Raw genomic sequence first — 22,634 nt, 5'->3', positions numbered from 1 at the left:
AGAATGGCCTATACCTGCTAACTTCCGACCCTAGGCACACCCTTTGTACTCTGTATATTGAAATATATCCTCTTTATTGTACTTAATTTCCTGTTTTGTCATTTAACAGCAGCCCTGGATCCTGACCGCTCGACCTCCTGAACACTGCCGCCACAAGGCATATTTAACAACCTTCTTCCCCCTTCCCTGCCATTTTATACATTAACATTGCTGTCAGAAGTTTCTCTCCCCACCCCCAAACCACGTACTCTTTTACAAATTGGTGTCAGGAGTGGGATGTAACAATTATATCCCCCCTTCCTGGCATGAACTCTTTTACAAGACAAAGTCTTTGCTAAACGTAGGATGCTGTGCATGTCACGGTCTATAGGGTATTCCACAAATAAACCTACAGTGAGAGTTGTGATGTCGAGTAGTCTGTCACTGTCTGATGAATAGAAAGAAATTCTCAAACTTATCTTCCTCTCATTTATGATTAGACTCGGACTGTGCCGCATCAAGATTGTACTTTTTCATGTAGAGGACTCAACATATGGAAACATTAAATTGTGTATGTGCTAATGCTCTCTGGTTGTTCATCCAAATCACTGGGAGTGTTATTATCAGAATTAAGGAGCTTCAATGAAGCTGTATGAAAAGATAGGAAATAGGAATTGATTGAAACATGTTGCAAGTGACCCAGAAGTTGCTTACTGATGAGTATTTCACATAAACAATTTCTCAAAACCACAACCTGTAGCTCAGCCTGAGGTTGAGGTGTCTTCCCTTTATATATAGAGGCTCAACATTCAACTGAAAGATCACTGGAGCATGCCTAGAGTTTACAACAGCACAGTACTAGTATCACTGACTAGTCTCCAGTTCAGTTGTTCAAAGTTTGACAAAACTAAATCCAGTCATTTTTGATTGAGTGTGTATCTAACATTGCTCAGAAGCACATTTGGCTCTAAAATGTGATGGATGTAGTGGTGAGGAAAGTAGGCTTTCATATACATGGGGTAAATGCAATGAGAGGGAGAGGAGTGGAAATCTTATTCTCAAGATACGTAAGAAACAGAAAAAATGCAATAAAATTATAATGCTTGCAGTTCTATATCAAATTAATAGTTATTATCCCCTTTAAATTATCATTCACATACTATCGTACCAGCAATGTAAGCGAATGGGGAAACAGATTGCACAAATAAAGGAGAAAATGCATGAAGGGGACAAAGAATTATGAAAGAACTGTTGGAAGAAAACAGAAAAATAGTAGAAAAAGAGAAAATAAAACAGAAAACGGGGGTATTGATGAATGAATGTTAATAAAACTTGAAAATAAACAAATACGCACTTGCCACTATTACTGAGAATCAGTAAAAAGTTTTCGTGGCAGAAGATATTACAAATTACTGCAAAGTGTGTGATTTAGTTTCTTCATGCTCACTATGGTACTGAAACATGTAGTTGGTACAATGTATGAAGATAGGGACACATGTAACTGCCACTTCACACCAGAACTGAAACAGCAATCAAACCAGAGGGTCAGAGGCGGTGACCCTACATAAAAAAAGGTACAAAGTTGACTGTATCTCCCGGAAAGATTATGCCCACTGTCTTCTGGCCTACATAGCCAAATGGTTAGCAATCACTGCTTTCAGTGCAGAAGGACCCAGGTTTGATTCCTGATACCTCACCAGATTTTTTTTCTGAGGTACTAAGGTCTGTAACTGGGTCCACTCAGCCTCGTGAGGCCAAAAGAGGTATAGCTGGATTAAAGAAGCAGTAGCACCAAAGGATTCATCTACTGGCGATAACAGCTGGAGGAATTGGTGACATATTGATCACATGCCTCTCGGTCATAGATCATTCTTCGTACTGTCAAGCAGGCAGTAGCCGGACAGTCAGAGCAGGCCTCAGGTTTAACCCTAAGTGGCGTTTACCTTTTACATATTCTGGTTTCATAGAAGGTAAAAGGGATTCTTCTTACTGATTATCATGTAATAGATAAAACAAAAACTGATAAATACTACACAATTATTATGCGTTATTTACACGAACAAATACATGAGAAGTGGCTCACATTCCAATAGGGAAAAAATAATAAAAAATAAATAAATTTGTAGATGGAAAGTGTTTTGAGTTTGATACAAAGCCATAGCATGTGTTTTACATACCTTCGAGATTATACTTCAGGGATGAAGTGTACTTGCTGGAAATAAATTAGACAGAGTGCAATGACCTAAAAGTTTGAAAGTTTTGTCACTTTTAACATTGAGACATCACAAAATGACACTTGCTAACATTTTGAAAATAAATTAGCAATGCTTTATTTATCACTCAAACAATGTGAAATTTGGAGGTTGTATTACTTTGTAGTATAAGAATTGCAGGGAGAAAATCTCATACCTTTAGGTAAAACCATCAATGCAGGGGAGAAACAGTTCACCATTACACTGAATATCACATAAAGGGAAAGGACATGGGCTCTCTCTTCCAAATTTTCATGTAGCCAGAGTGAAAAATTCAGCAGATGTTCCCAAAGCAGACTTAGGACTGTTGAGGTATCAGATATGCTATAAGAGAAAGCCAGAGATGCTGAGATGCTCAAAGTAAAAGAACTTGATCTGGGGTTAAAGTCCACTGCACTCTACGGGACAAATGCTGGGAACTAAGATTACAGATATTCTTCTAAGATTCTCATTAGAAATTAAGTGTGCCCATTATTTCAATGGCACAGCTACATCAATTCTTCAAGAGAATCTAAATCTGGAAGACTGAAATATCTACATCTACAACTACAGTGACTGACAAAGTGTAACAACACACAGTATCTTAGTATCACTGGCAACAAAGCCACTGGCTGTCATGGGCTTTCTTTCAGTTTTCCTTTAATCCGGCCTGGTGGCGATCCCAAAAACTCTAACAGTACTCAAGAATGGATTGCATAAGTATTCTATACATGGTCTCCTTTGTAGACGAGGTACACTTCCCTAAAATTCTTCCAATAAACTTAAGTCAACAATTCGCCTTCCGCATTACCGTCCTTACGTGCTTGTTCTGTGCCACATTCACTTTGTAACATTATGCCTAGACATTTAACTGACGTGACTGTGTCAAGCACTAAACAACTAATACTGTATTGAAACATTACAGGATTGTTTTTCCTACTCACCCACATTAACTGACATTTTTCTACATTTAGATCAAGCTGCCATTCTTCACCCCAATTCTATCAAAATCATCCTGTCCAGTGATACAATCGCTGAACGATAATACTATCCCACATAATACAGTGTCCTTTTCCCTTATACTACACTGTCATCTGCAAACAGTTGCACTTTGCTGCTCACCCTATCTGTCAGATCATTAATTATGTACATAGAGACCAAGCACACAAAGCAAGGAAATTGCCAGCAAGACTGAAACATGCAGAAACATTGTATGTTCCTGAAGAACTGGCTCCTGAATGAAGATTCAACAAAGATGTGTTTGAAATTCTTGATCTCCTTCTGAATGAGAATGATCAAAGGTTGAACTAATGGAATCTTAAGCACCTACCCCATCTTGAAGATGTAGGTGTTATGTCCTTCAAAACAAATACATCTACATGATGTTTGGAAGAGTTGCTCTGAGCACACACAGCAGACTTTATAAGATGGACAGGCTTCAGGCACACCTTAAATGCTGTGAACCATTATAACTGGTGTACAACCTTATATCTCGTATTGTATGACAACTTCTTGCTGAATGTGGCAATGTTAAAAAACTGACCCAAAAGTTATTTGCCTGATCAATCTGATCATAAAAATTCCAGTATCTCAGCATCCTCCAAGGTCATTCAGTACCTTGTGACAACTTAAAACTTGCCTTGGATCAACAAGACTTGGTCAAGACTCACCCATCTATTCCTCCTCCACGTTCACCAAGCCAAGGCTGGGAAATTAATATTATGGATGTCATGAAAGAATTTGTTTCAGAAACAGAGAAAAGGAAAATTACATTTGCAAATTGTGTGTGAAATTTTTGGAGTCTAAAAAGAAACAAAATAAATTCATTCCCCTTTTCCAGAGAGACTACATTTTTCCTTTTTCCATTAGATTTTACACTTTCTGTAAATACTGTATTGAAACATTACAGGATTGTTTTTCCTACTCACCCACATTAACTGACATTTTTCTACATTTAGATCAAGCTGCCATTCTTCACCCCAATTCTATCAAAATCATCCTGTCCAGTGATACAATCGCTGAACGATAATACTATCCCACATAATACAGTGTCCTTTTCCCTTATACTACACTGTCATCTGCAAACAGTTGCACTTTGCTGCTCACCCTATCTGTCAGATCATTAATTATGTACATAGAGACCAAGCACACAAAGCAAGGAAATTGCCAGCAAGACTGAAACATGCAGAAACATTGTATGTTCCTGAAGAACTGGCTCCTGAATGAAGATTCAACAAAGATGTGTTTGAAATTCTTGATCTCCTTCTGAATGAGAATGATCAAAGGTTGAACTAATGGAATCTTAAGCACCTACCCCATCTTGAAGATGTAGGTGTTATGTCCTTCAAAACAAATACATCTACATGATGTTTGGAAGAGTTGCTCTGAGCACACACAGCAGACTTTATAAGATGGACAGGCTTCAGGCACACCTTAAATGCTGTGAACCATTATAACTGGTGTACAACCTTATATCTCGTATTGTATGACAACTTCTTGCTGAATGTGGCAATGTTAAAAAACTGACCCAAAAGTTATTTGCCTGATCAATCTGATCATAAAAATTCCAGTATCTCAGCATCCTCCAAGGTCATTCAGTACCTTGTGACAACTTAAAACTTGCCTTGGATCAACAAGACTTGGTCAAGACTCACCCATCTATTCCTCCTCCACGTTCACCAAGCCAAGGCTGGGAAATTAATATTATGGATGTCATGAAAGAATTTGTTTCAGAAACAGAGAAAAGGAAAATTACATTTGCAAATTGTGTGTGAAATTTTTGGAGTCTAAAAAGAAACAAAATAAATTCATTCCCCTTTTCCAGAGAGACTACATTTTTCCTTTTTCCATTAGATTTTACACTTTCTGTAAACTATTATTATTATTATTATAAGGTTTAGCTGAACTAGTGTCTTCCCAGCTATATATCTTTTTCAAAATTAAAAGAATGAAATTGTTTCCACGAGGAAGGACCTATAAAATCTAGTACATATTTTTTACAGTGGAACGTCACTTAATGAGCACCTCCCAAAATGTGCAATTCGCATAACAAGCACAAGAAATTATAAAAAAATTAATCACTTAAAGAGCAATGTTTTGCATAACGAATGACAATGATTTAGTGTGATGTCGTCAGCCATTGCATGCAGTGGGGGAAATGTTCAATAATATGAACACCTTTCATCGTCGGCAGCGGCATATGAACAATGTCTTTAATACATACTGCAGTCTAGGTTTAGCGCTCTTTCTGCTACCACCTCAGTGCAGCTTGTGATCACACATTTTTCTAAACTTGTGTTCACGTAGTGCTTTTTTTTTTTGTGTGCAAATTTTGATAACCTACATAGAAATGCCCCAAAGATAAAGCCACAGGAAGACAGCCATAAGAGAAAGAAAATGATCTTAAAAAAGAAACATAAAATCATTGACAAATGTGAATGTGGTGTGAGCATTGCTGATTTAGCCCGCACATACAACTGGTTTACATCAACTATTTGCACTACCCTCAAAAACAAGAGCAAGATTAAGGAGCTACATGCTTCAAAAGGAGTGACAAGAGTATCTACACAACACTTTCATATTCTGGAAAATGTTGAAAGGTTGCTCCTTATATGGATAAGGGGAAGGAGGAGGGGGGTAAGGGGGAGGGGGAAGTGGGAAGAGGATGGGGGAGGAGGGGAAGGTAACAGCTTAGCAGCAATCTTCTGGCACAATAAAAGAAATGCTGAAGGCAGAGGAATTGGTTGCATCCTACACTGAAAATCACCACCCAAATACAGCAGTGGCTACGGGCACTACAAATTTATTTGACGATAATGCTGTGTCGCATTTTCGCCAAGTGTTGAAGCATTAGCGGAAACAAATGACTATAAATAGCTTCCTAGTCAAAAAGAATTAGTAGTGTATCATGAATAATAATGTACATAATTCTGTGTGTATAATTTTCTTTCAATAAATGGAATGATTATTTGACGATAATGCTGTGTCGCATTTTCGCCAAGTGTTGAAGCATTAGCGGAAACAAATGACTATAAATAGCTTCCTAGTCAAAAAGAATTAGTAGTGTATCATGAATAATAATGTACATAATTCTGTGTGTATAATTTTCTTTCAATAAATGGAATGACTAAGATAAAACTGCACTTTTTCTTCATGGAATGCATTATCATATTTTACATTAATTTACATGGGATAAATTGCTTTGCTTAATGAGTGTTTCACACTATAAGCAATATTCTGGAATGAATCATGTCTGCTATGTGATGTTCCACTGTATTTTCAATATTATTGAATTGTTTCTTTTTGGAGAGCAATGTAGCACTGATTGTCTAACACATCTTCTCCCACAACATTGGTCTCCATATGTGCTTAATGGTTTTGCTGAAAGATGTATGTCTAATTCATATAAGGCAAAATCTGTGAATATGGCTGGGGGGAAAAAAAGAGGTACACCACTGATCACATATGCTATATTTGTAGCCTGAGAAGAAAAGAGAAGGAAGGAAAACCTGATTTCGGTAGATCAATATTCAGAACTATCATCTGCCTCCTGCCATCAGCAAATGAATTTTCCAAGTTTCTGGATTGAACGAAAATATAATTATTTTAAAATGTAACATGGAGAGTGATATAGTAATATGGTTTTACTTACGTATGACAGGTAAGGTTCCAAAACTAACAAAACCTGCATAAGTCGATTCTTCAAGCGATGATGATGAGAGTCAGAGAAATATCGGGCTTTCTGAAGTTGACACTTGTCTTTCTGCAGCAGCATTTCAACTATTTGAATCGGGATATCTTGTCTCACTGAACATAAATCAAGCAAGATTTGTAATGCCCTGGCCCGAACTTCACCATCTGAGATGCAGGGCCTGAAAATCAAATATCAGGTTGTGAAGCTAATATTCACTGCCTGTCATAAAAATTGCAACGAAGGGGGCATATAATGAATATCAAACTGGCATGATGTCTGATGCATGCTGGGATATGCAAATGATTAGTATTTCAGTGCAACCACACAAAGCACGCCGTCTACAAAACTACAGGCCAGGCCTATCTCTAATGTCAGTCTGTTGCAGTATTTTGGGACATGTTTTGTGGTCACTCATTAGGAGGAGGAGTGCTCATTGTAGTTGACAAAAACATTGTTTCTATTGAGGTCAAGGTTGAGCGTGACAGTGAAGTCACTTGGTCATGTATAATAGGTCTAGGAGAAACTAATTTAAATGGTGGATGTTTTTACCGGCCACCTGACTCTGCTGTGACAGATCTAGAGTCCTTCAAAGGATGTATACAGTTAATAGGGCATAAATATCCAGATCATGCATTACTAGTTGAAAGGCGACTTTGATCTACCAACTGGGATGTCTATGGGATTCACTGCAGGGGGTACTGACAGACAATTTTGTGAAGAACTTTTGAACATGCTGTCCGAAAACTGTCTTGTGTGCTACTTCAGCAGCCCACATGTGGAAATACCTTAGACCTTGTAGCTACAAACAGGCTGGATCTTATTGACAATGTCAGTATAGAAACAGGTATTAGTGACCATGATGTCATTATAGCAACTATGGTTATGAAAGTTAATAGATCAGCTAAGAAGGCTAGAGGAATGTTTCTGCTAGAAGCAGCAGATAAGCAGTTGTTAACATCTCACTTAGACAGCAAACTGACATCACATCTTACTGGTAAGATGGACATAGACGAATTATGGGTGAAGTTTACGCAGATTGTAAATGGTACTCTGGAGAACTATGTGCCTAGTAAGTGGATTAAGTACAGAAGAGAGCCACCATGATTTAATAACAAGATTCTTGAACGTGAAATTTAAAACTTTGGTTTTTATTTTGCTATCTCCAACTGCGACACCAGACTGGTCAACAAGTGACTGGATGGAAGTGGTCAACAAGTGACTGGATGCAAGCCTTAGCCACAATTAGCGATTCGACATAGGGCCAGAAATTTTCTTGGTTTCTCTGCAAAATGAAAACTGAAGTTTTAGATTTCATGTTCAAGAAATTGTTCACACAGGAAAACATCACAAATGTATTGTTGTTTGACCACTGAACAGACTCCCACATGGACAACATAGTAATAAGAATCCCTGATGCAGAGAGACAACTGCAGGAGTTGAAAAGAAATGTCACCAGGTCTAAACGGAATCCCAATTTGGTTTTTCAACTAGTACTCTATGGCACTGGCCCCTTACTTAGCTTGGCATTTATCATGAATCTCTTGCTCAGCACAAAGTCCTAAGTGACTGGAAAGCAGAGCAGGTGACTCCTGTATGTAAGAAGGGCAGAAGAATGGACCTGCAAAATTGTAGACCGATATCCCTAAGCTATGTTTGTTGAAGAATCCTTGAACATTGTCTCAGTTCGAATGTAATATGTAATATACAATCAGCATGGTTTTAGAAAGCATTGCCCATGTGAAACTCAGCTTGCCCATTTATCACACAATCTACTGCAAACTATTAATGAAGGGTAACAGGCAGATTCCATATTTCTAGATTACAGGAAAGTGTTTGACATGGTGTTTCATTGCAGGCTGTTAAAGAAGGTACAAGCATATGGAATACTCGAGTGTCCATCAGAGACAAGGGTTCATCAGGAGTGCCCCAGGGAAGTGTGATAAGACCACTATTATTCTCTATATACATAAATGATTTGGCGGTCAGTGTGGGCAGCAATCTGCGGTTATTTTTCTGATAATACTGTGGTGTACAGTAAGGTGTTGAAGTTGACTGTAGTGACTGTAGGAGGACACAGGATGACTTAGATAAAATTTCTGGTTGATGTGATGAATGGCGGCTAGTTCTAAATGTAGAAAAATGTAAGTTAAGGTTGATGAGCAGGAAAGACAAAACCATAATGTTTGGATACAGTATTTGTAGTGTCCTGCTTGACACAATGGTTGACTTTGGTTTATTGGGAGAATTCTGGGAAAGTGTAGTTCAGCTGTAAAGGAGACCCCATACAGGAAATTAGTGTGACCTTCTCTTGTGTATGGCTTCAGTGTTTGGGATCCGTACCAGGTTGGATTAAAGAAAAACACTGAAGCAATTTGGAGGCAGGCTGCTACATTTGTTATTGGTAGGTTCGAACAACATGCAAGTGTTATGGAGATGCTTTGGGAACTCAAATGGGAATCCCTGGAGGGAAGGCAACATTGTTTTCGAGGAACACTACCAAAAAAATTTGGACAACTGGTACTGGAAGCTGACTGCAGGAAGATTCTGTGGCCTCCTACATACGCTGAGCATCAGGACCACGAAGAAAAGGTACAAGAAATTAGGGGTCATGTGGAGGCATATAGACAGTCATTGCTTCCTCATTTTATCTGCAAGTGGACCAGGAAAGGAAATGACTGGTAGTGGTTTGGGGTACCTTCTGCCATGAGCTGTAAGTTGGATTGTGGAGTATTGATGTAGATGTAGATATTATGACATTTCTGTAGGAACCATCATGGGTTCTGAAAACAACTATCATGACAAACTCAGCTTGTTCTGTTCATCCATGAGACCCAGAAAGCAGTAGACATAAGTGTCCAGATGGATTCCATGGCTTCAGAAAGGCATTTGATGGCTGTTCCGCACTGCTGCCTAATGAAAAAAATAAGAGCATATGGAAATAAGATCAACTGTGTGGCTAGATTGAAGAGTTTCTAGAAAACAGAAAACAGCATGTAATTCTGAATCGAGAGAAGTCTACTGATGTAAAAGTAACTTTGGGAGTGCCCCAGGGGCATTTTATAAGACCTTTACTTTTCACAATATATAGAATTGGCCTAGCAGATAATGTCAGAAGTTCCATGAGGCTTTTTGTGGATGCTGTTGTATACAGAAAAGTCACAACACTAGAAAATTATAATGAAATGCAGGAAGACCTGCAGAGAATCAACGCTTTGTGAAGGGAATGACAACTGACCCTCAACATAAAGAAATGTAGTGTATTGCAAATAAATAGGCAGAAAGACCCTTTACTGTATAGTTAAAGCATTGTAGAACCATAACTGGAAGCAGTTACTTCCATAAAATATTTAGGAGTTTGTATATGGAGTGATCTGAAGTGAAACAACCATGTAAAATTAATCACAAGTAAAACAGATGCCAGTCTGACAGTCACTGAAAGAATCCACAGGAAATGCAATCCACCAACAAAGGAAGTAGCATATACTTGGGTATTGCTTGTCATCCGTATGGGATATGTACCAGATACGACTGACAGAGGAAATAGAACAGAGCTATAGATGAGCAGCATGTTTCATTACAGGTTCATTTAGTAAGCACAAAAGCATCACAGAGATGCTCTCTCAACTCCAGTGGCAGATGCTGCAAGAGAGGCAGTCTGCATCACATTAAGGTCTACTGTTAAAGTTCAAAGAGCATACAATATTAGGAGAGTCAACAAATATATTGCTTCCTCCGACATATGTCTTGCGAAAAGACCATCAAGATAAAATTATGGAGATTTGAGTCAACAAAGAGGCCACGAACCATATGTTACTGTCATTCAGAAATTACATTTGAAAGTTGGTTTTTGTGAGAGCATCATCTTACGTCTCGTGCGAAGGCGGAGAAATATCTATCAGCATGTGTTGGAATTTTACAGCAGTAGGAATCTTGGCCTTTTGGGACTGAGGTTTATTGTTTGGTGATACTGATGCTTGTGTCAGTCAGGATCCTATGACTGTCATGTGAATATGGAATTGATGGCTTCAGGAGGGCCATACTCAACATCATGCAGATCTCCATGGCTAGGAGGATGGACATATTGTTCTCTTGGCTATGCAGGACTGTACAGCTGTGACACATATCTTGAGTCAGGAAATGGCCTTTATTGCAGCAAGACAGATGAACGAGGTGTGAAATGTGTGGCAGGTGCTATTGAAGAAGATTGGAATGCGACTAGGAAGGAACTCTATGAAGCCACGGGAATTCCCACATCATCAATATTCCGTGTTCTGACAAACGATCGACCTCAGTTGCTTGAGGTTGGGCCGCTCATTCTCCACGAAAATGTTTGCCCACATATCAGCACTACTGTAGCCCAAAAATTGCACAAATACGGATGGGAAATGTTGCCACATTCTCCCTTCATCCCAGACATGAGTCCACCAGACTTTGAATTGTCCCCGAAGTTGAAAAAACCTATGTGTGGACATCATTATCTGGAAGAGCTTTCTACCACCATTACACAACCATTTGACATATGAACAGAAATGATGTCCTGGATGGAATAATAGGCTTCTGAGATATTAGGATTCAGTCATAAAGAAGCAGGGAGGCTACATCGAAGGATTGTATAGATATATTGAAAAAAAATAATAAACATGTAAGTAAAAATAATTAGTGTGCATTGTTTAAGAAATGACCATCGTACATACATCACAAGCCACCATATGGTGCATGGTGGAGGATACATTGTACCACTACCAGTCATTTCCTTTCCTGTTTCACTTATATATAGAGTGAGGGAAAAAACGGCATTCTACATGTCTCTGTATGAGCCCTAATTTCTCTTATTTTTGTGATCCTCGTGCGACTCAACGCCCAACAGAGTTACAGTCATTGTCACTGCTAGAGATGGCAGCTCTGTATGTTAAATTTTGCATCCTGTGCACCCCCACAATCACTTAAAAATTTATTCATGTATTCCTTCTGCTACACTCTATAGGCACAATTAGTAAAATTTTGTTATTTTCTGTCCTTCTTGGTGTTGTAATTTTAATGGCTAGCTGTGTACACTATGAGTTACTGTGAATGTTGAATATTTCCAGTTAATGCATTGATGGAAAATCCTGAATGGAAGGCCAGTGATCATATGAGAACAATCTGACATTCATTACAAGGAGGAAGCACTGACTGGAGGAGAAAGCCACAGAGCAGTCATGGTTACTGTTTTTCAGCCTCTAGTATTATTTAAAGCAATGGATTTGCATTCACGAGAACTGGGGTACAAATCCCAGTTTGGCCATTTAGATTTAAGTTTCGGATGGTTTCCCTAAATCACTTGAGGCAAAGCCATAAGTTTTCCTTTGAAAAAGTTATAGTTGCTTCACTGTCCCCTTCTTTTCCAATCTGAGTTTGTGATTCGACACAATGCCACCAACAGGATGTGTGATTCTAATTTACCTTTCTTCACTGTACATAAGTAATCCTCTCGTGCTTGTTTTCTTTACCTTGTGTTGTCAGTGTCTCTTCAAATGTTAAAATTACAAAGAGAGAAAATGGCTGTCCACTACTTAGCTACAAGAAGCAAAATTTCAGTATAATAGCAACAGGCAATGTAAAAGTGAAAAAACTTATTATATCTTTCTGAAATATTAGTTCGAACAATGGAAACTCCAGGTAGGAATACCAACAGTGTAAGAAAAGGCAGACTGTTACTTACCGTAAAGGTGACAAGTTAGATTGCAGACAGGCACAATTAAAAGACACTCAAATATACACTTTCGGCCACAGTCTTTATTAGAAAAAGAAAGAGAAACGCACCACTCGGACCACAATATGCATTCAGGTCCAAGCTGCGCAAGTTGGTGGTCATGTGTTTATGAGGTGTGCTTGCTTGTGTGAAGAAATATTAGTTCCTTTGTCAAGGAGGAAAGAGGGCTACATTTGTTGGAAGTCACCCAAGCCTCAGGATGAGTGAGAGAGGCACCTGTTGTATGGATGATGGGAGAACAAGGATACAATGAGGGAGTGTGGCTTCAAACAGAATAGAAGGTCAAAGACATTTTACTGATAAGCCCCAAGATAACATAAGGTCATAGTAAGAAATAAATATGGATAGAGGACAAGGAATGAGATGTGAAATGAACAGTGGAATTAAAACCTGAAGAGAAGACAGGAAGAGAGAGAGATGGAGATGGAGATGGAGATGGAGAGAGAGAGAGAGAGAGAGAGAGAGAGAGAGAGAGAGAGAGAGAGAGGGAGGGAGGGAGAGGGGAGCAAGGGGGGGGGGTGTTGTGGAGGGTAGGGAGGGAATGAACATAAGAAAGGAACAGAGAAAATAACTGAATGAATAAACAAACAAAATATATGATAATGACAATAAAGGGATTGAGGGGACTGTGTGTTATTGGAGGTTAAGTCCAGGAGGGAGGTGGGATGAGAGAGAAAGTTCACAGGGAAACTACGGTTGAATCAGGTGTGAGAATCCAAATGGCCTGTGTGGTGTAGCAGGCACTCGTGTCACTTGAGAGATACTGCAGAGCATGGTCAGCAACTGGGTACTGGGTGTTCTCAAGATATAATGTTCTACCACATCCACTTGCGCACTCAGTCAGTTTGGTTGATGGTACTCCTATATAAAATGTCATGCAACAAACAGATATACATTGATAAACAACATGTGTGTTTCATATGTTGCTCTGCCTTTTATATTGTAGGATTTACCAGTGGTGAGGCTAGAGTGAGTGGTGATACACAGGTGCACAAGGTAGATTTTACAGCGAGAACAACTGCTGGGCTAGCAATTTGGGAGAAGACATACATATTCGACAGTGTATAAGATACTGCATTGTAAAAGATGCACCCCAATTTTTAAGACTTTTTTTAGGGAAATAATTTCTCACTTGAATACATCTAATACAAAACAAGTGCGACACATGTGCACTTCGCAGTATAAATATGAAAAAGTGCTCCTCTTTTAATTTTCATCCTCAGATCCACAAAATTCATCCTCAGAGCTGAAGGAAGAAATACTTGAAGCTACTATGTCAGAATCTAAATCCTTATAAAATAAATTACCCTCTGTACCATCCAGTGCATTACAAATTCCACACTTATTAAACAATTTAACCACTGTTTCAGTTTTTATAGAGTCCCCTGAAGTTTTGACACATTCACAAACTTGAAAAATGCTAGGTCTCTTCCTCCTTCTCGATGGTGTAGTTCCAAAATCTATATATTGCATCCACCCCCCCCCCCCCCCTTTTGTAAGTCCCTTAAACAGTCTGTTGACACATACATGTTTGAAGTAAAATGGTTAGCCCTCCTGGAATTACAGCTAACTGAGTTTTCAATTCATTCAGAATATTTTTAAAGTCTTCTGTTATGTGAGAATGAAACTGATCCCATACTAACAGAGCAGGCTTCTTCAGTAGTCCTTCGACCAAATTTTATCTATCCACAACCTATACCTCCTCCATCCATCCAGCCTTTATTGTGTACATGGACAAATACTTCTTTTGGCAATTGTTCCTTAGGAAGCATTATTCTTTTAAAAATCAAATGTGGCAGCAATTTTGTCCCATCAGAACAGCAGTAATAATGACTGTTGCTACATCCAGTTTTTGGGTCTATTTTCGAAGTAAAAAAAAGTACATTTTATATTTTGGTAAATATAATAATGGTCTGGGATTTTCATGTGTCATACTAGGAAATTAGAGGCCTGGGTGACAAGGTGGTTGCTTCTAAGTCAGAATTTCTTACACTGTGTTCCGCAGAATGCTGGGGTTCTTTGGAGATCACTCAAGGGTTCTGTGAAACTTACATCCATTTTTAATAACATTCAAAAAAGTAATATTAAAAAAGCAATAAAAATTAATACCTTTAAAAAATTTAAAAAAAGTATAAGAGCTAACCATTGCTTCCACTTACTACTCTGAATTTTCAGCATCACTGTAACAAATAACACTATATTATCAGGGAATAGAGAACAACTTTGCAGATGGCAATTCAACAATGATCGAATGATGGCACAAAGTGTGACTGTATCAGGTCATTCAAACTGTAATTGCCGTCCATCTCAAAGTGCACCTGCATCTACAGCAGCCCTTATCATTTTGTCATCTATCATCAGGGAGGTGAGCCACATTTTTCTCTGTAACTGAATAAGTATGTATGAATGTATGTGTGTGAATTTTTGTTACAGCAATTTACAGTTTGGTTTCTAGTTTGAAAAATTTTGAACAAATGATCCTAAAAAAAAAAAATTGACTAATGTCTACAAACTTTGTCATTTTTATGCTGCACACAATCCATTTACAGAATGTTGCATTAAAACATACAATACAAACGCAACCACAGGGTCCCACAATAAAGCATTTCATTAAAAAGGGCTCTACTTAGCAAAAAGATTGAGAAACACTGTTATCTGAAAGTAGGAGCAGAATTAGCCAGAGAGTATGAGGACAATTTTGTGCTCAGATTTGTTTGTGGATAAAGATCTGAGTGGTAGTTGTGGGAGAGGAACAGCTGGGAGAGAGTATTGGTATAGTGGCTGAGGGATGTAATGTTGAAACAGATATATTTGCCACAGATGCCTAAACTATAACGGAGGGAGTTTTCCATGTGAAAGGGATGTCAACAGTTGTATTGAAGGTACCGTTAGTTATTGCCTTGTTTTCTGTGGACTGACATTTGGATATGAGCTTCAGTGAGATGGAGGTAAACATCAAGAAAGATGGCTTTGCAATTGGAAAATAATCAAGTGAATTTGAAATGGGAAAAGAGGTCAATCTGATGCACAAAGCAAAGGAGGTCTTCTTCACTGTGAGGTTGGACCACAATACTGACATTGATAAATCTGCGTAAGGTCCGGATGCCCAGCTTCTCGATCTTGAGGAATGCTTCTTTCAAACTGACCATGGAAAGTTCAGCATAGGATAAGGTTGTCCTGGTTCCCATAGCAGCCACATTGATTTTTTTTGTTTATTGTAACACGGGTAAAAAGAATTCCTCTTACTAACAACTAATACAAAATTGTTATACAGACAAGAGTTTTAAATTAATAACATCACATGAATACAACAACGGTATACTGAGTATTATACTTACTTTCTTCTAATTCCATTTAAAACTGTGTCTTCTTCCAATGACCTTATATATGTGCATGTGTCATTTTCTGCTCTGTAAAGAAATAACAAATCTCTAAAGATTTGAACTTGATAATTCTAAACAACAAAATATTGCATTAACGTACATGTACACTGTCTCAAATGTAGCTAGACTTTATGTGTGAAAGAATATTTACACTTTTTGGTAAAGGCACATATCACAATTTTGCGGTCCCATTCCTATTCTAAAAATATTGGGATTGCAGTTTTGCTGGGATTGATGGATACATACTTATGCATGTCCTCTTTCTACTTACTTTGCCCTTAAATATATATAGAACAATGCTATTTTAATCTTAAACAATGTTAATACAATACAATGAAAAGGATAGATTGCCACTCTCACCATATAGTGCAGATACTAAAAGACTGCTAAGCAAGTAAGCTCTTGGCCAAAAAGCCTTCTTCAACAAACACACACACACACACACACACACACACACACACACACACACATACGATCTCTCCCTCTGGCTGCCAAGACAAGACCCTCACCATGACAGCCAGAGACAGTGGTTGTGGTTGTGTGTGTGTATGCAAGTTGTGTTCGCATGAAGGTGCAAGTGTGTGTGTGTGTGTGTGTGTGTGTGTGTGTGTGTGTGTGTGTGTGTGTGTGTGTGCGTGTGTGTGTGCGTGTGTGTTGTTAGGAAGAAGGCTTTTTGGCCAAAAGCTTACTTCTTTAGCAGTCCTTTTATTATGTCTATCTGAGACTCAACATCTCCACTATATGGTGAGTAATAGTCCATCCTTTTCATCATGTTGTCATTATTCTATCCTCAATTTTACTTTGTTAATACAGAATACAGGAAGATTTAACAATAAGTGGGATCACGAAATTTAGCATGGATCGATGTGATGGACCAAGACTTACGCAGACCTTGTGAATGGCGTTGCAATAAATTAAAGCAGCGCAATCAAGAGAATTGTTTACTCACTCTTATTTACTTCAATTTAAGAGAATCACATTTCTGTCATTGTGGACATCAATGCCCTTACACAATTGAATTAAATTGCAAGTTATGTTTATAGAGACAGTAGAATGCCAGTGAAACAACAAAAGGTACATATAAGTGACTGTACAGTAAGCAGATTCAGAAGGATGTAGGTTGCAGTAGGTACTGGGAGATGAAGAAGCTTGCACAGGATAGAGTAGCATGGAGAGCTGCATCAAACCAGTCTCAGGACTGAAGACCACAACAACAACAACAGTAAGCAACTACTATAATTTATATTAGTGATATGTTTTGAGCCATTTGTGCTCATCATCAGGCATCATGGCATAAAAATCAGTTACATTAAATTAGATTCAGTTTTTGTTCCATAGACCCAAAAATGAGATGATTCTCGTGGGTGTGGAACATGACAGAAAGTATAACATAAAAAAATAGAATATTTGAATAGAATATTCACTTCCCTGGTCATTTGTCAGATCATCTGTGAGTACACTATAGTAAATTGGAACTGCTAATATTTACAGAATTAATACACTGTCAGAATGAAAAATATTTATGCACTTTTAATAAATTTATCATACACAAAATACCTAATCTTGACTGTTGTGACCAAGTGCTGTCAAAACTGAAATCTGACAGACATTTTTACTTAAGATGGTCTAACAGTCCATGTTAAGATATTCATCTATAGAGTACAAGGAGTTGCCTATCAAAAAGTCTTTCAGGCTCTGTTTAAATCATGTTTTACCTGAAACCAACTTTTTAATGGTTGCTGGCAATTTATTGAAAATAATGTGTTCCTGAATATTGGACCCCTTTTTGGACCAAGGTAAGTGATTTTAGGTCTTTATGTAGAGTGTTCTTATTCCTAGCATTGATACTATGTATTGAGCTATTGGCTGGAAACAGCCAATTTGAAACAAATTTCACTAAACAATACATATACTAAGAAGCTGTGGTTACAATACACAGTTTCTTGAACAAGTTTACGCATGATGTTCTCTAAGTTGCACCACAAATGAGTCTTATTACATGCTTTTGCACTTTAAAAACTTTTGCTCGGTTTGATGAGTTACTCCAGAATATGATTCCATATGGTATAATGTAATGAAAGTAAGCAAAGTATGCAACTTTATATATTTATACCTCCTACATCTGACATCATTCGCATTGCAAACACATACAGACATTATTCATGTCATTAATATTATCAACCAGATTATCAGCTATATTATAATCTGGTACTATAAATTCCAAAATTGTTCTGTATGCCGATGACACGTCCATTGTGTGTAAAAAGGAGTCATGTAATGAACTAGAGGCTGAGTGTAATAATGCGACAAGAAATTAATTAAATTATACATTGGCAACAAATTGGTAAAGAAAGTCTAGTGTAAAATTCCTTGGCCTAACAATCCAAAGCAACCTGAAATTGGACACACATATTGGCTACCTAGCAACTAAGTTGTCAAAAAAAAAAAAAAAAAAAAAAAAAAAAAAAAAAAAAAAAAAAAAAAAATGCAATCAGTACAATTAGCAAGTTCTGTAAAGACACTATAGTCCTAAAGACTGCATACCATGCTCTTTTCTCCTCTCACTTGAAGTTTGGGGGTCAACAACCAAAGCTAATCTAGATAAGCTACTCCTTCTTAAAAAAAAAAGGCATGAGAATAATCTGAGGAGCAAAATATAGGGAATCTTGTCGCAACTTGTTTCCAAAAACAGGGGTGTTAACTGTTATAAACACATACGTTCTAAAAGCCATATTGCTTGTGTAAAGACTGCACCCACACGCTTATTCGGATTTGCACCAGTACAATACTAGAAATAAAGAAAGATTTTACATCAGCAGCCACAGAACAGCACTTTATGATAAATTTATTAAAAGTGCATAACTCTTTTTTGTTCTGACAGTGTATTAATTCTGTAAACATTGGCAGTTCCAGTTTACTGTAATGTATTCACCGACAAATGATGAGGGTGGTAAGTATTGTGTTTTCTATTTATTTATTCATCCAGTAAATCTCTACAGATTGTTGGATGTCATTTGCGTGACACGCGTGCATATAGACACACACACACACACACACACACACACACACACACACACACACACTCTCCATATAACTTCAACATTTATTTTAATAGTACAATAAATTAATTATACTTGATCTTGCTTTAGCAGCAGTAGCAATTTTTGCGTAATCTTGCTTCATGTCTGTTGTACTTCACATGGTTTAAGAATTCTTTAGGGATTTGTGAAACAGAGAAAATGAAGAAATAACTTTAATCTTATGTGGCAGACTATTGGACATTTGTCTTGTGCTATTTGTACTGGAGGTTTTATAAGCTGTTGTCCATACTGACTGAACATGGAGTTTGTCTTTTTGCCTGATATTATGCTCATGTTCTTTTATGTTTTTCCTCACATATTTACAATTTTCTAGAATAAAAAGACATTCTTTCTGACATGTTGCAACCCACGAAAATCGTCACCTTTTTGGGTCTATGGAACTAAAAGTGAACCTAATCTAATCTAATCTTGAATTGCCACAATCTTAATTAGGTCTAGAGCATATGCCTCCCTACATAGAAATAGAAAACATGTATGGTGTATTTCTTGACAATGTCGTATTGTCGTGTAAATGTTTATGGTCATACGACGCTCATGACTTACCACACGCATGTCCATTGGTTGCTGCAGTGACTGAGCACCATAAAGATTTACATAACAATATATCTTTCGTCAATAAATATTTAACACATTTTCTATTTCTACATAGAGAGGCGCGTGCTCCAGAACTAATGAAAACCGTGGCAACTCAAAAAATTTGGCAATGATCTAATAAATAGTATTCATAGCACAAATAATGAAATTTCATGGTCAAATCAAGGGCATTTACTGAATTCTGGAATTGTTCCTTCATGACAACAATAACCCTCACATGGAAAATTCCTGGCAGGTTAAAACTGTCTACCAGACTGAGACTCGAACTCGGGACCTTTGCCTTTCACGGGCAAATGCTCTACCATCTGAGCTACCCAAGCACGTCTCACGCCCCGTCCTCACAGCTTCACTTCTGCCAGTATCACGTCTCTCGGTCCAGCACACAGTTTTAATCTGCCAGGAATTTTTGTATCAGCGCACACTCTGCTGCAGAGTGAAAATCTCATTCTGAACCTTCACATTGTTACAAAAATGCAGCTGTAGTAACAATGGCTTCAACCACTTGCTATACTGCTCAGTTCAGATTTATCCTAATTATTACCTACTATAGTGAGGAAGATGTTATCACAGTGATGATAACCTGAAAGAAATGGTTACTACACTTCTCAACAACATGATATTCTTAGAGTAGGACTATACATGACAAGTCTGTAGTCTGGATTCTGAAGCATTCTTCTATCACATTTAGATGGCTGTCTTTTCTAATTGATGAATGATACTTTTAAATCACCTAGACATCGAGTGACACATTGTAATAAAAAAATCATATAAACATCATTCCTTTTTGATAATAAAATAACACAGGACACTATAATAAGTGTAAGCTCTCTCCATGTGGTTGTGGGTAAATAATTTATATGTTTTGTGTGTTAGTTTTAATCACGCCATAGATAATTGCACCTTTAAATATCAATGTTGCTCTTGCATATAATAAAGTTTTAGCTTCGTGTCTGTTACTATAAGGTATAGATGAGAAACTAAATTACGTCTCCTGATTTTTGATAGTGTAATTATCAATATTATATAAAACTTTTTACAATTTTCTTAAAAAAAAAAGTTACTTTATAAAAATAGAGTCCACATTATTGCAGATCGCCTCCCACGCTGTTACAGTGTCAGGAATATGTAAGTCTGTAGTTAATAAATAAAACAGTTTCTTCCAAAAACGTTGCATGTTTTATTTTAATAGTAAGACACAAATAACTTTCTAGATATTGACTCATTTATTTTGGCTTAGAACAACCATTTCACTACAGTCTTTACAGCTGATTGTGAGTAAAGAAACTACTGTCTACTTATGGCGAGATGTGCAATATCCAAAATTAGCTTTGTTGTGAACACTGTACATGAAGTTTCAATTACTGCATACTCCTTTTTTGAAACGAAAAGTTAATCTTTAAAGAAGAATTTTGCACAGCTCATATTTCAAACATAAAATTTCTAACCTCAGATCTCGCCTGTGTGAAGGTCCATAAAGCAGTGCTTCTAATAGGATTTCTGATAATACATCAACAAAATTAAGTTTGTGGTCTTGATTGATATTCTGTATAGTAAGCATTAGAAGACTACAAACACCTGACATAGACTCTCCAAGTTCCATTATCTGCTGCGCGTACTGAAAAATACAATTTTAAAAATATTTAAGTGCACACATGAAAAATTAAAGAAAAGTACTACAGTAAAAACTGCAGACTTGATTTCATGATCCAATAAAATGTTGACAGATTAAACCAAAAGGATTACTACCTAAACAATAATGAGAAATTTGCTAGTAAAATTTGACCATTCAGATCCAACCTTCTAAAACATACAGACCAGCAAGGAAGTTACCCAAATCATTACCTCCGCAAAATTTACATTCTGCTACCATATGGTATTCACCTAATTTTCAGGATCCTGATGACATTATGACAACCTGTTATGCAAAATGATCCATGAACATACAACTAACTAATTCTCCATCCAAAATAACATGCTGCATCCTTCCTAGCCAGAAATGCTCAGTCCTGTCATAAATTTTCCTTCATATCCCAAATGATTGTATTTTCAATAATGAGAGTAGGTGTGCTACTGAGTCAACTTATTTTTTGGAAGTTCAATCAATACTGCATCTGCATGATAACCTTGACCCACAGCTTCCAGTACCAGTGTTTCATGTGAGAAAAGCACAAATTGAACTTTGCATGACTGATATTTTCAGAATTCATTCTGGTTGCCATGGAAGATGTTATTCTGTTCTCGATACGTCATTATGTTTGAGCTCTGAATTATTAATAGTAACCTTAGATTTTTTGCAGATGATGCAGTTATCTTTAATGAAGTACCACCTGAAAGAAATACCTGTGGTAACGCTTTGTAAGGATATGAAATGGAATGATCACATAAGCTCAGTTGTGGATAAAGCAGGTGGAATGCTGCATCTATGCTCTGCAAACCACTTTCACGTGCATGGCAGAGGGTACGTCCCATTTTACCAGGTATTAGGGTTTCTTCCTGTTCATTCATGTATGGAGTATGGGAAGAATGACTGAATGCCTCTGTGCAAGCAGTAATTATTCTGATCTTATCCTCAAAATCTCTATGAGAGCAATACATAGGGGATTGTTGTATATTCCTAAAGACATCATTTATAGACAGTTCTTGAAACTTTCTTGGGATAGTTTACACTTATCTTCAAGATTCTTCCAGTTTAAGTCCTTCAGTATCTCTGTGACACTCTTCCACAGATTAAACAGACCTGTAACCATTTGTGCTGCCCTTCTCTGTCTACCTTTAATATTCCTGTTTGGTAAGGGTCCCACACACTTGAGCAATATTCTACAACTGGTTTATTGGTAGAATACTGGAGATGTGCAATCAGTCTATAAAGGAGATGCTTACAAATCACTTATGTGACTGCTT

The 22,634-nt window shown here is 37.4% G+C and overlaps 1 protein-coding gene across 5 annotated transcripts in view; it reads right to left on the bottom strand.

The window, feature by feature from the left end:
* Positions 1 to 22,634, bottom strand: part of LOC126416179 (probable methyltransferase TARBP1) — a 127,001-nt gene that overhangs the window by 92,646 nt on the left and 11,721 nt on the right. For 3 of the 5 annotated variants that reach the window (XM_050083758.1, XM_050083755.1, XM_050083756.1), the window contains exons 2-4: positions 21,179 to 21,348; positions 15,994 to 16,065; positions 6,862 to 7,081 (exon numbers count right to left, since the gene is read on the bottom strand). In XM_050083758.1, the coding sequence (XP_049939715.1) occupies positions 6,862 to 7,081; positions 15,994 to 16,065; positions 21,179 to 21,333 (447 nt within the window). In that variant the 5' untranslated portion in view covers positions 21,334 to 21,348. The remainder of the gene's footprint in view (positions 1 to 6,861; positions 7,082 to 15,993; positions 16,066 to 21,178; positions 21,349 to 22,634) is intronic. The other 2 variants (XM_050083759.1, XM_050083757.1) reach the window with 2 other exon arrangements.

The sequence above is a fragment of the Schistocerca serialis genome, chromosome 8 (genome assembly GCF_023864345.2).
Source record: "Schistocerca serialis cubense isolate TAMUIC-IGC-003099 chromosome 8, iqSchSeri2.2, whole genome shotgun sequence".
NCBI lineage: Eukaryota > Metazoa > Arthropoda > Insecta > Orthoptera > Acrididae > Schistocerca > Schistocerca serialis.
The sequence above is the reverse complement of the archived record's forward strand: the minus strand, read 5'-3'. Positions and strand labels throughout refer to the sequence as shown.